At 36.4% G+C, this 17,416-nt stretch overlaps 1 protein-coding gene across 2 annotated transcripts in view; it reads right to left on the bottom strand.

The window, feature by feature from the left end:
• glt1d1 (glycosyltransferase 1 domain containing 1) overlaps positions 1 to 17,416 on the bottom strand; it is a 50,083-nt gene that overhangs the window by 2,225 nt on the left and 30,442 nt on the right. For both annotated transcript variants that reach the window (XM_079896801.1, XM_079896802.1), the window contains exons 7-11: positions 13,534 to 13,632; positions 13,352 to 13,401; positions 6,802 to 6,845; positions 6,395 to 6,515; positions 4,181 to 4,279 (exon numbers count right to left, since the gene is read on the bottom strand). In XM_079896801.1, coding sequence (XP_079752927.1) covers positions 4,181 to 4,279; positions 6,395 to 6,515; positions 6,802 to 6,845; positions 13,352 to 13,401; positions 13,534 to 13,632 — 413 coding nt within the window. The remainder of the gene's footprint in view (positions 1 to 4,180; positions 4,280 to 6,394; positions 6,516 to 6,801; positions 6,846 to 13,351; positions 13,402 to 13,533; positions 13,633 to 17,416) is intronic.

Genomic DNA, 17,416 nt, shown 5'->3' with positions numbered 1-17,416 from the left:
GCTCTTTATGAAGGCAACTTGAGTTTGGGTGTATAGTCAAGTTATTTGGTATAACCGTGTAATATGCAGGATAATGGAGTCAGTTGATCACTGTTACCAAATAAACCACTTTAGAGTGATGTACACTATCAGTATTTTATGCTCAGTATTAAATATCAGCATTAAGGCTGCATTTATTAGATCAAAAATACATCAAAAACAGCAGGTACATTTTCAGCATCATTACTCCAGTCTTCAGTGTCACATGATCCTTCAGAAATCATTCTAATATGCTGATTTGGTGTTCAAGTAACATGTCGAAAACAGTTGTGCTGCCTAACATTTTTTGTGGGAATTGTGACACATTTTTTGAGGATTCTTTGATTAATAGAGTTCAAAAGAACAGCATTTATTTGAAATATAAATTATTTGTAACATTATCAATGTCTTTACTGTCGCTTTTGATTAACTAGATATTTTCTGACATTGTTAGTGTAGTGAAGCACCTAACTAATCATCAGAGATCTTTTAAGCCTCAACGATAGTCTTTGTTCGACAATATATAGTCCAGTCTTAAACCTCTCATTTAGCTACTTACTAAGATAAAGGTCAAGGCTTAGCACAGTGCACAGATGTGACTCATGGTTAAGTCTTTGGCACTAAAAAAAGCTGCTAGGCGAATTTAATAAGTGGCAAAAAAATTCAGCAGATTTTGCAAAGTATAAAACTTCTCTTAAATGCTCTTAAGAATAGTCTTAAGCTTTGACTTAAGTGTCAAAAATTCTCAGTAAAAAGTATGACTTGTCTAAGAGTAGGAGACTTTTCTAAAGAATCTAAAAGCAACTTTCAGCAAAGTCTAGACTGATTTTAAAGTGCTGACTGAAGTGGCACTTAAGTGTTGTGAACTCCAGGGAAGCCTGACATCCTCATAAAAGTGGCTTGCTTTTGCTGCATGGTTTGAAGATCAGTTGGAAAGTCAATGAACTGCCACACAATAGTGGCCAAAAGTGTTGACCAGCCTAGGAAAATGATTAACATCTTCAACCTTTATCCAAATATTATTAAAAATGTGTTAAGGATTTTGTAAGCACATTGTGAAGTTATGCTTTTAGTACATTGTTTTATTTATCTTTCATTTCTGCAGTCAGAGCATTGATTTGTAGAGTGGGATAAGTTATTACACTTCTTACAAAGAAAACCTTTACGATCAAGCCTGTATTGTTTATTTAACTCCCTGTCATCATATTATAATATACATAACTCCAATACATTTGATCTTTTTCAGAAAGTGTGTGTCCTCCTCCTCTCTGCTGTCATCTTGTTAATCCTAACTAGGTTAGGATACCTCTCTAGTACTCTTAAATAATTTAGGAGCTGAGACCAAGTCTTAACACTTAGGAACCTTTATGAATCACACTTACTCTTAAGTCTAGGGATAAGAGTAAAATTACGACACTTAAGACAAGAGAGTATATAACAGTTTAAACAGTTTTTCAGAGTCAGTATTTTTAATTTAAAGAAATTAAAACTTTTACTCAGCAAGGGTGTGTTAAATTGACCAACAGTTGCAGTGAAGACATTTATTTTACCAATTATAATACCAAAAGACATAAATTCCACAAATATATTAAGCATCACAACTCTTTTCATCACTGATAATAAAAATAAATGTTTCTTGAGCAGCAAATCAGTACATTAGAACGATTTCTGAATGATCACGTGACACTGAAGACTGGAGTAATGATGCTGAAAATTCAGTTTTTATATATTTATATATATATATATATATATATATATATATAACAGTTGATTTAAATTGCAATAATAGGTCACAATATTACTGTTGTTGTTTTTTTTTTTTTTTTGACTGTATTTTTGATCAAATGAATGAAGCCTTGGAGAACTTCTTTCAGGAACATTACAAAATCATACCAAGTCCAAACATTTGAATGGTAGTGTATTGTTGACTTTTTATCTGTATACGATCTGTGTGAAAATAATCACTAGTATGGGACAATAGTAAGTGCATTTCACCACTACAGTAATGCATTTAATCCTCCAAATGGCATCATGCAAACCACAATCAACCTGACTTGCAAACAAATATCAATGCTTTCATTTACAATTTCCTGTGTTTCTCCAGAGACTTGCGATTTTCAGATCTGCTGTTGCTCTTAATACATTTGAGATAAGCAAGATAAATGGTTGGTTGGAAATTGCTCCGAGGAGCAGATTGCTTTAGGGATAGAAGTTTTGCCCTTTGACCTTTAAAGCTGCCTTGAACTCCTCTCAGCCGTTTAGCACGGCGGTACAATAAACGCTAAGTCTGTCTGTTCCCCCTAAAGACCCAAAACAGGTTAAAGCTTAGTCACCAGCAGATAGAGATGGCGCTAAGAAGAGGAAGTTAACACTACAAAACACAACTCTCTCTTTTACAGCAGCGTTTTAGTGCCAAAAAAGATTTCTAGAATAAAGAATAAAATAAACCCAGAATAAAAAGGTTAAAATCAAAGCATTACAAACATGTATGTCTTTCTTCTCATATATTCCAGTCTTCTAAAGTCACATGATAGCCTTATGTGACTAACAGGCTGAAATTTAAGTTGTTTTTCAACGATAATCTTTCCTTTTGTCTCATTCACGTTTGCACGTTGAAATGTAATGCATCGAAAATCAGGTTTTACATCAATTATGCCAAACATCTCGTGACCAATCACAATGTGGCAAATTTGAATCTGCGCATAGTCAAAATGCACTAATGAGGTTTACGATACAGTGGAGGGAAAAATTTCAGTGTGTTTTTCACACTGACCAATCATGTGTCTTCCGAAGACTTGGGGCCTAATTTACTAACAGTTTGCGCAAGTGCAAACCCTCTTTTGGTGTTAAAAAACTACTGTCAGGATTTACTAAAGACACAGTGAAAAATAAGCGGTGAACAGACGTGGACAGGGTTATTTTTGCAAAATTTTTGAGAGGAGAGTATTTAAAGGTCCCATATTATGCCCCTTTTCACAAGATGTAAAATAAGTCTCTGATGTCCCCAGAGTGTGTATGTGAAGTTTCAGCTCAAAATACTCAACAGATCATTTTTTACAGCATGTTTAAATTGTCATTTATTGGGGCTCAGAAAAACGTGCTGTTGTAGTGTGTGCCCTTTAAATGCAAATGAGGTGCTGCTGGATGACCCAGGGGGCGGAGCTTCATGAGCTCGCGCACAGTCTCTCAGGACATTTTCATCTCACGGAATGATGATAATATCAGAAACTCTCAGTAACGGCGTTCATTTCGAGTCGGACAATAATGCTTACAGAGTCAGAGTGCTGTATAGAGATGAAACAGGTATAGTTTAGTAGTCTAATTACGGTTATTATAACGTATTTGTCATCTGCTTGTATGTATCCATTATTTATTAATAGCCTACAAGTCTGCTGTCTGAATGATGATCAAACATATACTGATGAGTTTAATAAAGTTTATTGTACATCACACAAAAGATGAAGCGTCAGTTTTACTTCAGAAAATAGTAAGTTATTAGAAGTGCGCAAGTAGCCAGTAGAGTTGAGGGAGCATTTCTGTGGGCGGAGGTTAGTCAAAAAACGTTTCTAGTGACATCATTAAAGAAGAAAGTAGAGGGATGTAGTCCAAACAAGCCGTTCATTGTAGTCGACTTCTGTTAAATAAAATATCTCGCTTGGCATTGAACTTTGAGCTTTATAATTTTACAGATATTATTTATGCTCTAACAGCAACATTACACACTAACTAAAGTTTGAAACATGGGATCACGCAGAACGGGACCTTTAAATGAATCATGCAAAGTGATTTACTAAGGTTTGCGCTAGTCAATTTACTGGTATTTGCGCCGTTATTTACCGCCCAAAAAAGCATGTCTTAAACCAGATGCTGAATTTGCGCTGCTCTTGGTGACTGTGTTGGTCATTATGGAAATGATTCGGCTGTGTTCTTTAATATGTGTGTCGTCAGTAGATCACACGCAGAACTTTCCACTCCCATCAGTGCTAATTTGCCCTGTTTAGTAAATCTGGCCCTTGGAAAATATAAATTTTTACATTTGTATACTTTTATCCCAATCACTTACATTCTATGGAAAAGAGGTAACAGACAAAAACACTGTGATATGATTTCATTGTATTAAAATTAAACTCTGAGTAATAATCCAAACGTTTGTAAATCTTACCTGAGGGCTTGAGTACAGCAATCCTGTGACCTTGTGCTCAACTATTGCAGCATTACCAGGAACATCCCTCGCTAAAACAGGCAAACCTAAATCCATTGCCTAAAAACACACCAGATTGCAATACATTATTGGCCTTGTGCACAATGCATTTACATTTATTCATTTTCCAGGTGCTTTTTATCTGAAGCGCCTTAAGAGCATTCAAGGTTTTCTATCAGTATTTGTGCTTCCTGGAAATTCAATCCATTACTGTGATATTCTGAGTGCCATTTCAACCTCCAGGATCATTCACTGTAAGATAGCAATCAAGCATTATGGGCTAGATGATTGCATTTACAAAGCTTTTCCTTTTTATTTTTAAATTCTTGTAAACTGCAACAACCTTTTTAACTTCAATTCTCTGTAGATACATTGGCCATTTAGATCTAGGCTTGTTCACATTTGTGGGATAATGAAAAGATGTGGAACTGTTGAGGAAAATATGATAACAGCTACTTAGCACATTAATCCCACTGGGGGTTGAACTAATCTGGTCAGTTTGAACACAGATTAACTAGATCCACATAATGATATTGTGGTCATCTAATAACGGGCAAAACAAACAGATTTAAAGCTGCTGGAAATGATTCCTGCACTAGTATTGAGATCAAAATCAATAGCAAAAATAATAATTGTTCAGACTGGTTTCTCTTGGACAAACCAAATATTAGGGATACATCTACATTAATCTGGATACATCCGAAAATTCATCTTTTTCTATGCGTTTTGGCCTTCTGCCCGGACTGAGACTGAAACTCAGCATTTTAAAGACGCTCTACCAAGTGCATACATTTGACAATGCCATTTCCTTTTAGTATTGTGGACTGTGAAAATAATGACACATTTAGTCATGTGACACATATTGTATCCAGATACATATAGCCACTTTTCCACCACCGGGCCAAACCGTTCTTGTTGCTTAAAGGTGGTCAAAGCGATGTTGGGTGACGTCACTGTAACAGATGGTTATATCTTAATCTCTGAGGTGAAACATCAGGACACGCAAACAGCTCAGTTACTGAACATCCATTTATTTTTATTCTCCCCTATTCAACACTCTTTAACCTTTACTGCACTGGAGTGCCCTCCAGTGTCCCGTTGGTTACACTACAGTCACTTCTTGTTGACGTTCGAAGTATTGTAAAACAAAACGGAGGCTAGCTCGACCCTCCCTCCTCCTCATCACGTCCCCTCCCCCTCCCTTCCGTGCTTCCTGAAACAGTCATGAACCATTTAGAAAAACCCAACTGGATTTACACACCTGTCCAGCAAAAACAGAGCCACCTGAATGTCGAATTGGAAGCCCTTCTGCCAAAGGAGTTCTCGCCACCTTTTGAACGCTTTTCCGATGTAAATTCGGGACTTTGCGTTCCTTCTCCTTTTCCCTATTGTTTGTTATTTGTTCATCGGAACGTCGTCTCTTTGGTCGTGTGTCAGCCATATCAAAATTCTCAAGAATATACAATTTTAACGTTAGTCGTTGTTAGGACATCTCTCCTCTAGCTAAATTCCCTCTTCATGCTTCTCTCTCCTCCACTCCTCACACCCCCCTTCATGTGCATTCACACTAACCCCCTAACCCCCACCCCCAAATCATTCTGGTCGGTTATTGGCTGGAACACTGTTTGTTATGTTTCCTGGTCCAGGCTGGGCCAGTTTGTTTTTCTTGCCGTTTATGGAGCCTGGGCTGTCTACAGAGACCGCATTTTTTTTACAGTGTGTTCAGGGGACAGGCAGCCAACGGATAGTGAGGAGATGTTTGCTGGATGTGACAAAAAATGTTTTGGCCTAAAAAACATGTGACATTGCTTAGAGCACCTTTAACCATGCCATTCCGAGCTGATCCGGCCCACTGTGGGGCTCTTTGTAATGCAATACAAATGCGTCAGTCATTGTCTTGGTAACGGAAGAGTAGCAGACGGTATTTGATGTAAATAGTGACCGCATTATGGAGGATGATCAGATATTTCTTTAAATTTTATTTTAAACTTATGTTTACACTACTTAAATAGCATGTTTGGCCAGCTACAGAGAATCTTATCCAGATAACAGACAAGTGACCAATCCTGAGTGGGGACGTCACTACACGCATTCTACCAGAGAAATCCATGAGAAATCCAGGCCGAGAACGGTTTGTAAAACAGATTTTTATTAAATAAGTTCTTCCTGACAAACCTCTAAGATGGCAGCAGACATTCCCTCTGAGAGAGACGAGTTGACCAGGGCAAATGATTTCTGCATGGCAGAATGCAGCTCCTCCTGACTCAAATCAGCTGCCAGAAACACTCCAACAGACCTACACACACACACAACCTCATGAATATGTTATAAAACATCCAGGAACAGTTTACAAAGGGGGCATTCCCTTATTTTAAAAAGGGAATTTAAACAATACTGGAAAGATTAATGATACAGAAATGTTGAAAAAAGCAGATGAATGTTTCTGTGTGTATGTGTGGGTCTAGTGGCAGCAATAAGAAACTGAGACTTTGAAGATCAAGTACTTGAGACCGAAGGAGGGAGATGAAAGTAAAAAAAGAGCAGATCAAGGAAGGAGGATGAAGATGTGAGATGATATTTACCTCTTGACACTCTCCTCAACCTCTGCGGTAAACACTGGATCTATCTAAAATGAAATATCACATATTTAATGAAATACATTTACAAAGAAAATATTCACCCAAATGCTGAAATACTACTTTATAGGGTAAGATTTGCAGAAAATTGAAATGTCATTCAACTTTAAATAAAACAAAATACAAAAAAAAAGGTCTCCAAGCAACTTTACGTTCTTTTCTTGAATATTGTGTTTTGAATAAAATTAGACAAGAAATAATCAGTTTGACGCTACCAGTCAAAAGTTTGGAATCTTTTTTTTTTTCTAAAGAAGTCTTATAATAATCACACAAAATACAGTAAAAACTGCAGCATCACTACAACTAAGTTTAATGTACATTTTTTTCACACAAGATTCATGGGCCATGTCCTGTAGAGGCAACATGAAAAGTAACTTAAGGTCGCGTTGTGATGAGAAATGAGATGAACGTCTTTTCGTTATTATGCAGAAGTTCCTATGGCTTATCTTTGCTTATAAGCAATAAAGAGCACAAATCCCATGTTGTTGATTTTTTTTCCTCTTGCTCTTTTTGCCTGCCTGTAAAATCCTGTCAATAATACCAAATCATGGCTTGTGGACAAGACAACGTTTCATACTGATCATAATTTCCTACATGTCCAGCTGTCCTAGGGGGAAAAAAAACGCATTCGAAAATCCCATAGATTTCCAGAGATTAGGGTCAGGGCGGGGTTGTTGCTCAATCTGATTCATTACGATGAAGGCTTTGCGTGTATTAGCTGGCCGGGGTGGCCGCAGCAATTTGGGTCAAAGATGATATGAGCGTGTGAGGGTGGCACAGCCTCTCTACAAATCCTGTTTGCTTTGATTCCACTATCTGCCTATTCATTCTTTCTAAGTGAAATGTGATATTTGATGAATATTCGAATCTAATAGTGATAGCAAAATTAGAGATTAAAGCTACTGGATAAGAGCAAACCGTGTGATCAGTCATTCCCACAGGAGATGCTGTTTAATCATGCCCCAAATGAGCACAGTATATAAGGTCAAGAACTATATGCAAGAGCAATTTAGCACAGAATAAAGCTTTTAAACGATCTTTATATTAGATTTTAAATGAAAAACTGAAAATAGGCATAAAACGGGTGTATATAGTTTTACATTACATGGAACAAATCCCTAAAATCCAAGATCCTTAAAGATATATGAAAATATGTTTGCATAAAAAGTTAGCTTCCAAAGGGCAGTGCTAAATGAGAAAAAAAAAAAAGAAAAAAAAAAAAAACATCTTTACACAAACTAAGGAAAATATAGCAAAAGAAAACAATTACAAATCAAACATGTTCTCAATGTTGGTTATCTAACACTTAAATAAAAGAAAGGATTCAGTATTGTGAGTGTAAATGTATTCAAAAGTTAGCATATTTGTGTCCTTTCAACAACAAGTTTACATCTTGAATCACATTTAAAATAACAAAACTCACTGGAAATGAGAAACCACCAATAAAACCCAATTTAAATGAAATGTATTAGTTGCTGTGAATTAGAAACGCCAACAAACAGGTACAGTAATTAAAGAGGCAAGTTTCAGAATGTTTTAGGAATGCAGCTTTAAATAATATTTTCAAATCAAACCAAAAAGAGGCGGAAAAGACACAAGACATCTGGGATCCATTTGATGTCATCAATATGAACCCTACCCTCCCAAAAGAAACAATGAGTCTTACCACTCTCCAGATATTCTTATCAAACAAAAACACACCACAGCTTACAAGAACATGTAAGCAACTGGCAGTGTCATCGGTTTGCCCGGAGCCAACCACACTCAAACAAGAAAGCCTTTGAACATCACTGGGGACGCAAATAGACAAGAAAAAGGAAAGTGTGTCTCCACCTGATGTGTGGATCTCAAAAGAAACATCATTCACAGCACATAAACAAAAGTCACTTTGTGGCAGAAGGAAGCATTGCGTCGTTGTGGTGAAATCGCTGGGGCTTGAGGATGGGTGGCTGCAGAAATAGGCCACACTGAAATACTCAAGGTACTGAAGTTCAGGAATAAATAAAGGAACCGTGAAGCCACCACGAGTTAGTAGACAGGATTTGTCGGCAGGCACTGGGTGGGACTGATTCAAATGCATGAAGGAAGAATGTAAGGCGTTGGCGTAGGAATTCTTTTTTTTTTTTGCTCATATTGTGCAAATGCTGTTTAGAGGATTTCAGACAACAATTGTATGTGTAGTTTTTCCAATGGATGGAATGAGAAAATATTTAGAGATGGGAAGAAGAAAACAGCAGTATGACAAATATTATATTTATACGATCCTCTGGCAACATTTATTTCCTTTTATAGCTTATAAAACTAGGGCAATGTTGTTGTTCATTTAAGCGAATAGTCGACTAGTCACACGTTTATTAATTTAATTACTTAAATACTGGGGGGGGGGGATATACAGTATGTAATATGTGTAATATATGTAATACATATGTAATATATGTAACATTGCTAACTTCTACTTTACAGATACATTTATACTTCTACTTTACACTCAAACACATAAAGCTTGCCGCAGTGCGCCGGCAAAAGTAATGATTATGAATGTGTCTGAAAAATCAGCAAGGAGATTTAGAAAACACTAGTTTACCAATAAATTAATAAAATGTTCAGTGAGTCAGTAGCCGCGTTTCCATTACCCTTCAAATTGCGCAAATTGAAATTGCGAATTGAAAATACGCACAATGGAAACACGTCAATTTCGCAAAAACTCCAGTTTATTGCAAAAAAGTTTTTACGCTCGCATGAGGTGGTTTTTCAGGCAATTCGAAAAAGGAATATTTCGCAAAAAACTGCAATGGAAACAGTTTTTGCACATTTACAGTCACCTGACTTAGAAGACGCGGTGTGTTTGAGGTCCATGTATAGCTACGCAAATAATAATAATTTTATATTATTTTATTATAACATTTAATAGGCTATATTTAGAAGATGCTTTTACGCAAAAAAGGAACAAAGCTGAGTGTGGAGCGCGCACTGCATGGCACGGAGGCGCGGGCGCGAACACTTGCATTTTCCTATCAACAGTGGAAACAACTTAAAATACTCTATCATTTCTGATCATACAGAAAATAATAATACATTATTCTCAACTACTTTTATTTGTGTAAACTCACAATAACAAGAAAACGTTGTGCTTTTGTAAAATAAAATAAAACAATCAGACGCACTTTCATGATCTCCGTAAACTGGAGCGCGAGAACTGAAACAAAATATAGCCTATGTAGGCTAAAGCTTGAAACGAACAAAATCGAATCGAAAGCTAATACCTTCTGATTATGTAATCCGTCTGCTTAACAGCGGAGATGGAGATGTGATTTTAGCCAAAACAATAGTTTATTAATAATATTAATGGCTCTTCTCATTCAGCACTGCGTGAAAAACATCAATTCCAGGTTCTAATTTGGCCTTAGAAAACCAGTAAAATCGACATGTTTTCCATATTAATTTGTGAATATTTTAAAAGTTTAATAAAGGGGCAAAAATTCATAAACAAAAATCTGAAAATTCGTCGAAATTTACTTTTTTGCGCAGCAGTTGGTGTAGCCAGTTCAAATTAAAATTTTGGTGTTCAACTTTGCGTTTTAAAAAGACAACAACCGTTCATTTTTCGTTTTTCAATTACGGGTTAAAAAAAGGAAAAACGAATGGACACAAAAGTAGCCTACATGGATCGTTTGGACAGAATACGAGACAGAGTTCTTTATTAAATTAATAAAAGAAACAATAATTAGCCTATAGGAATACTGGATTCTAAATCTCAAAGAAATGCCACAATCAAAACCTCGGAGCAGAAATGACGGCGAAACACCCAGAAACTCCTTAGGCTATATGTGTCGTTCGCAGTATACGGGTCTTTCCCTGCCATTAATGCTTGGATAACACGCCACGTCTCCTTCCATTAATAATAATAATAATAATAATGTCTAATGCGGTGGCTGTGATATTATATAAACCAACGTCCGTTGCCGTGATTTTTGGAATGACTTATCGCGAGAGAAAAAAGGACGTTTTAGTCGCATAACATCGGTTAATGGAAACGGCGTCATTTCGCAATAGTTTTTTATCGATATTTAGATAATAGCGCAAAACATTTGCGCAAATCTGTAATGGAAACGCGGCTAGTGTCGGCTGCAAAAATGAAGTTGACGATGCCGACTTGCCATATCGGCAGTACAGTGCACATATAGAGAGAAATGTACTTTTCATATGGATTACATAATCAGAGAATATTGAAATTGGTTCATTTAAAACTAGACATTTCAAGCTTTCTATAGACATATAGAATATTCATGCGAGGCAAGTTTATGCTTGTATGAGTGAGTTTCAATTCACTTTTGTGATGTGCTCCAGAAGGTAGTTCATGGAGACCGAGATGCAGAAAGCGCACCCTGTTTGAGTTTTGTTGTTATTGTGAGTGTACACAAATAAAAGTTTCGAATTTAAATATTCAAGCACAAGATGACATGAAATAGAGCTCAATTGCACTCACTATGAGAGAACTTCATCATTTTAATGCCTGTTGTATTATTTGCAGTAAAAGCACATGCCATCTGGCTCTGACCAAAATGATCTGAATGCACCTGACGTCATAATTACAACTTCCCAACTTGTTAATACAAACTTCCCAGAACAACTTGAACCCACCATTAGACCCCATCCAATCAGTGTGCCAAATTTCACAACTTTTTACCATATGGTTCCATGGGCTGGCTTAGACACTAAGAAAAAGAATAAAAATATGGTGAAACAAAAATACCATTGGTGCTTGATCCCAAATAGAACATATGCAGTCAGACTTCTATAGTAAAACTTTAATGGATTAGAAAGGAAGTAATTTGGGCTTTAGGTCTTGTGTTGACTTGTTCCAGTTCCAGTTCCTCTTCTATCCTTTTCCCCAGACACACTTAGGGAAGCAAACATTTTTTTATTATTTTTTTGCCTTGGGCTTGATGTTTCCTCCTCCCTTTTTTCAATCTTTTAAAACCTCTTTATTTCTAAAAATATTTGACCATGTTTGTGACTAGTCTTGATTATGCCCTGATGGGGAGGGTGACCTCTCTACGGGGTTGGGAGAATGGCAGCACCTAGACTTGGAAGGAATCAGGAGTGGCAGATGGCCTGCCACGGACTAGCCATTAGCTGCTAGCAGCTAACAAGCCTCCCCTAGCACCATATAACACTGCAGGCCTACTAATAGTCCAAAGCTTATGCTAGTCCCCCACAGCCCTAATCCTTTCCATGATTCCACTGCTCTAGCTCGAGTGAGCCTCTAAATGCCTCTGATAAGTCCAGCTTAATGCATGCTAATGTTGTTATCTTTGCTACATCCAATTAGTGCTACCTTGGAATCTACAGAAACATGTTGCTCACATGCGCAAACACTGACACAGCTCCTTTGAAAAGGATGTTAGGGTGTGTTATAGGCTTTTGGAGATGTTAACTAGTCACGAGAGGATATACAGGCACGTGTGGAAGCGTTTCACAGCTTCACCTATGGTGACGGCAGCAGGAATGGTGTTAACTGCAATAAATAGACCAGGGCTTGTCAACTACTTTCTTTCGAGGAATAGATTATCTAAGAAATTTACAACAATGTACACTTTTTAGTGGAGGGCATTTTTATTTTTCAGTAACCAGATGTTTTCAAAGTCAAGTAGCTCTACACATCACTGAACAGTCAAACAAACACGATAATCAAACATACAGTACTCATAATAATCTTTAAACGATTTAAATAATAAAATAATCGGATAAACTTTTTTTTCTAATAGGTCATTTGTACTATGAGACATAACTAACTACATTTCTGTTCAAAAGTTTTGGGTCGGTAATATTTATAATGTTTTTGAAAGAAGACTATGTATTTGATAAAAAAAATGCAATAAACCAGTAAATTATGTTTTATTAACAAAGTTCAGGAGGAACACATTCAAATGATCTATCCAATCAGCACGAGTTTTCCTCAACAATTTTACTGCACCCCTCCACCACCCGACTCCTATACTTTTGGCTGGTCCCTATCCCAGCCAGGGATACGGGGGGAGTACTCTAGGTTCGGGCCAAATTCAGAGCTTGGAGCCCTCCCCTTGGACAGCAAGGTAATTTGTAAGTATGAACTCGATAAAATTGTGAAATACTTAAAATGTAATTTATTCCTGTGATGGTAAAGCTGATTTTTCAGCAGCCATTACTACAGTCTTCAATGTCACATGATCTTTCAGATATCATTCTAATATGTTGATTTGGTGCTTAACAAACATTTCTTAATATTATCAATGTTGAAAATAGTTGTGTTGCTTAATATTTTTGTGGAAACTATTTTAAAAGTTTAAAAGACCAGCTTTTATTTTAATCAAATGTGTGTGTCTGAAGAGCAAGGAATTTAAGAAAATCAAAGGGTCATAAAAAATATATTGACAAGCATAATCTGGCCTGTGGACCACTAGTTATCACCCTGAACTCGAGGCATGTCTTACTAAAATCATATTTTCTTTCTTACCACTGGGCCAATGATGATGAGGACCACTAGAGGGTTCTGACTGTGCCATTCTGTAAGAAAGAAAATCAACAAATTAGATTGAACACACATAATAATGTCTATTAACAATAAAAACAATTCCAATGATACAGTTTATGTTCCATGAAGAATGATGTTAATCTGATTTTATAGAGCAGCAATACCTGCAAAAGCCTCTAAAAGATACAGGGGATCCTTAACTCGTCTGAGTCCACATACCAGCAGAAAAACATGTAGATTTTCCACTTGCTTGGTAAGCACACCTAAAACACAAGAAATAGAATGTCACATCAAGACAGTCTTGGAATCTTTATATATAGTATCATGATTTAGTTTTTGGTACTTTTCAAATGCCTTTATGTATAGATTTGACAGTTTTACCCATGATTTACATGACTTTCAATCTTAAAGGGGTTATGACGTGAAATCAATATTGAGAAATTTGTGACGTCAAATGGAAGAGTGAAAAAATCTTTGCTTTGACGTGTCCGTTTGCGTCTCTGTACAGACTTCAGAAGGATGCCAGGATGGTTTATTTTAATGGTGTTCTCGATCGAGTCGGAGGAATACATGTTTGTTCGGAGCATTTTGTTTTGTAAACGAGGCACAGTGTAATAGTGAGTTCACAAATAAACTTTTGTTGAAACATGAATCAGCCAACTGTATTGGATCTGACAGCAGCTGCATTACAAACCGCAAGTAAATGATTTCTTAAGCCTTTGTCTGTAAATAGGCGCGTTTCCATTACAGATTTGCGCAAAACTTTTGCGATTTTTTTCTAAATATCGATAAAAAACGATTGCGAAATGACGGCGTTTCCATTAATCAATGTTATGCGACTAAAACGTCATTTTTTTCCTCTCGCGATAAGTCATTCCAAAAATCATGGCAACGGACGTTGGTAGGTTTATATATATCACAGCCACGTACTGCACTAGACATTATCATTATTAATGGAAGGAAACGTAGGCGTGTTATCCAAGCATTAATGGCAAGGAAAGACCCTTATGAGCGGCACATATGAGGTGTTTCTGGGTTTTTCTCACTCATTTCTGCTCCGAGGTCTTGATTGTGGCATTTCTTTAAGGTTTAGAATCCAGTATTTCTGTCATTCTTTTGTCTATTATGAATTTAATAAAGAACTCTGTCTCGTATTCTGTCCAAACACACCGCGCCTTCTAAGCCAGGTGACTGTAAATGTGCAAAAACTGTTTCCATTGCAGTTTTGCGAAATATTCCTTTTTCGAATTGCCTGAAAAACCACCTCATGCGAGCGTAAAAACTTTTTTGCGATAAATGGGAGTTTTTGCGAAATTGACGTGTTTCCATTGGGCGTATTTTCAATTCGCAATTTCAATTTGAGCAATTTGAAGGGTAATGGAAATGCGGCTAATGACAGTTTTATATGGACATTTTCAAAACACTTATTTACGTGCAATAGCAAATGGGTGTTGATATGGTTTCCTATGCAATGATGTTAGCCAATCATAACTGTGGCCATTTACTGACCACCCTTAAAGGAGCCACCCCTTAAAAGCGGATAATTTTAGACAGAGTGACCCTCTGGTACAAAATCAAGGTTGAAAAAATATTTTTCATGCGTATATATTTGTTTTGTTTTTTTGTGGAAAAAAACTTTATTAACATTATAAGTATGTTATCCTCAAGGAAGATATTAAAATAAAATAAAAAAATCCATGTCCCCTTTAAAAATCCATCATAAAAAATATCAGTTTATGATAGTTTAAAACAAAGAGTAAAATAACACAATGAATATTGAAATGGTTTGTTTAGTGATTTCTAAACAAAAATCAATTTCCAATTAAGTTATATTTGGTCAAATTATGCTGAAAAGTGAGAAAATATTATTTAGTTGGGCGTGTTTAGAATACATTAAATGACACGCTATGGAACTAGCCCTGAATAAAGGAGTCTGCCAATTTATTCCAAAAATGTCTAAAATGCCATTTCCATCACTGAAAGCTAGTCCACAGTGTTAAAAGTGCTCATATTTTGAGAAACACCTAACTACATGTGGAGAGAAACTGCTGCCCTGAATCAGAAGTTTAAGTGTTTCAGAGAAATGAAATGTAATGTGACATAAATCAATGCATACATGCTGTATCTCCATCTGTAATGAGGCTAATCCATCAAACAAGGTCATAGAGATGTCAGAGATGCAATGAGTGCAAAACTTATTGCATGCTCAAAGTAGCGTGCTTGACGAGTACTTTATCAATATGGCATACATAAATAGTAAGTATGTCATGTATGGCATAGATCACAGCATACACAAAGACTAACAACCATCTTTATGTATATTCTTTGGTTTAAAGCCGAACATCTGGATCACTGAACGACCACTGGATTTTTGATAATCACTGAGGACGAAACTAAGGCTGTCACTATGACACATTAACTTATTTCCGTTATATATAACTCCCATGATTTGTATGTTAATGTCTTAAGGAATTTTCCTACCATTGAAGCCAATTATCCTCACCAAAGTACCATTCACACAAAAAACGCATTTGAATTCAAAGGCATATGGATTGCAACAGATGATTTTTTTAACAGTCTTGAAAAAAACAAATAGGCACATATATGTTCATGATGATGCTCCATGTCCATGTGACACAGTACTCTCTTTTTTTGTCAGTAGTTGGTATATGTGGGAATGTTCAGTCCAAATCTGTGCTTTGCCCCAGATCATCCCTCGTTTAAATCCCACCTATTCCAGATTATCCACAAAAATATGAGCGTTAGTGTACGCATGAGTGCATATGTGTGACGTTTGCACATAGTCCGATTTCTTATCTTAAACTGTCTTTACTGGACAAATACAAACAATGCAGAAAAACTTTCATTTAGCAAAACCAAATAGTAATTTCTGTCACCAAACGAAAATTCAATAATAATGATAGGTTCCCCCGAATACTCCCCCATCTGTCCTTAGCAAACAGATAGTCCTGCCCCAAACTCACGTCAGATTGTGTCAATGCGTTATAGTTCAATGCATTGATGACACAAGTCATGTGAAAGGGCCTTTAGAGATGAAGTAGTATTACACATACTATTATTCATACACAGTATAAATGGGTTTCTATAGATGAAAATACTGTGTATTGCTGCTTTGAAATTTGAAGCAGCCACAACCTCAAAATAGGATCAACATATTTGAGGCTCCTTTGCATTAAAATTGAAAAACCTATGAATTATAGCACTACATATGTTTCAGAAACAATATCTTTATATTCACAGTGCTTTATTTTGCCTGTTTTGGGCAGGTAAAGCCAGAGCGGCGTGTCATATGCCTGAGGACAAGAGTGATAAATCAAATGAACTGCGCTACTCTTTTGGCTACAAACAACCCTTACACAAGCTGCTTAAAGTTGAGCATTGTTGCTTTTAGCAGAAATTGCTCCCTATTCCTGATCTGGAATCAGTTTCTGGAATGATGTTAGTTTCGGCAAGGCTAAGGCTGGTCAGAGGTTAGTATGAGGACAGCTTCCACTCTTAGACATAGTAGGGGAAGGTCACAAAAGGTATGTGACGTGAGGTAAAGCTCTGGGATTAGTTGACTGATGTAAGGGTACATGCTTACAATGGTTTAACAATGGCTTTGAGTGAATTTTTACCTGGAAAGTGAAAGACATTGATGGTTTCACCTCATTTACCCCATAGCTGGAAAAGCTGCCAGACCTAGACTCACATTAGCTCTACTGTATATAAAGGCGTTTCTAAAAAGGGTAGTCAACATTCACACCTATTGTCTATCTAATTTCTCTTTTTTTATTTTTAAAAGTTCAGCTTTCAGACATTTGTTAGTATGCATCCAATTACAAATACTTAGGTGAATTTAATACATTTTTGTCAAGCACCAAATAAAATGTTTAATATTTCATTATATTATAGTAGATGTTTATTTAGGGCCAGTTCTAATTAGATCTAAATCTAATTAGAAAATTTAAATTTAATTTGAAAACAGGAGGCAGAACTATAATTCGAATTTAAATGTAAGGAAGTTGATTTAAAAATGTTCAATGA

This window comes from Squalius cephalus, assembly GCF_949319135.1.
Source record: "Squalius cephalus genome assembly, chromosome: 16".
NCBI lineage: Eukaryota > Metazoa > Chordata > Actinopteri > Cypriniformes > Leuciscidae > Squalius > Squalius cephalus.
This window is presented reverse-complemented; position numbering and strand designations above follow the sequence as displayed.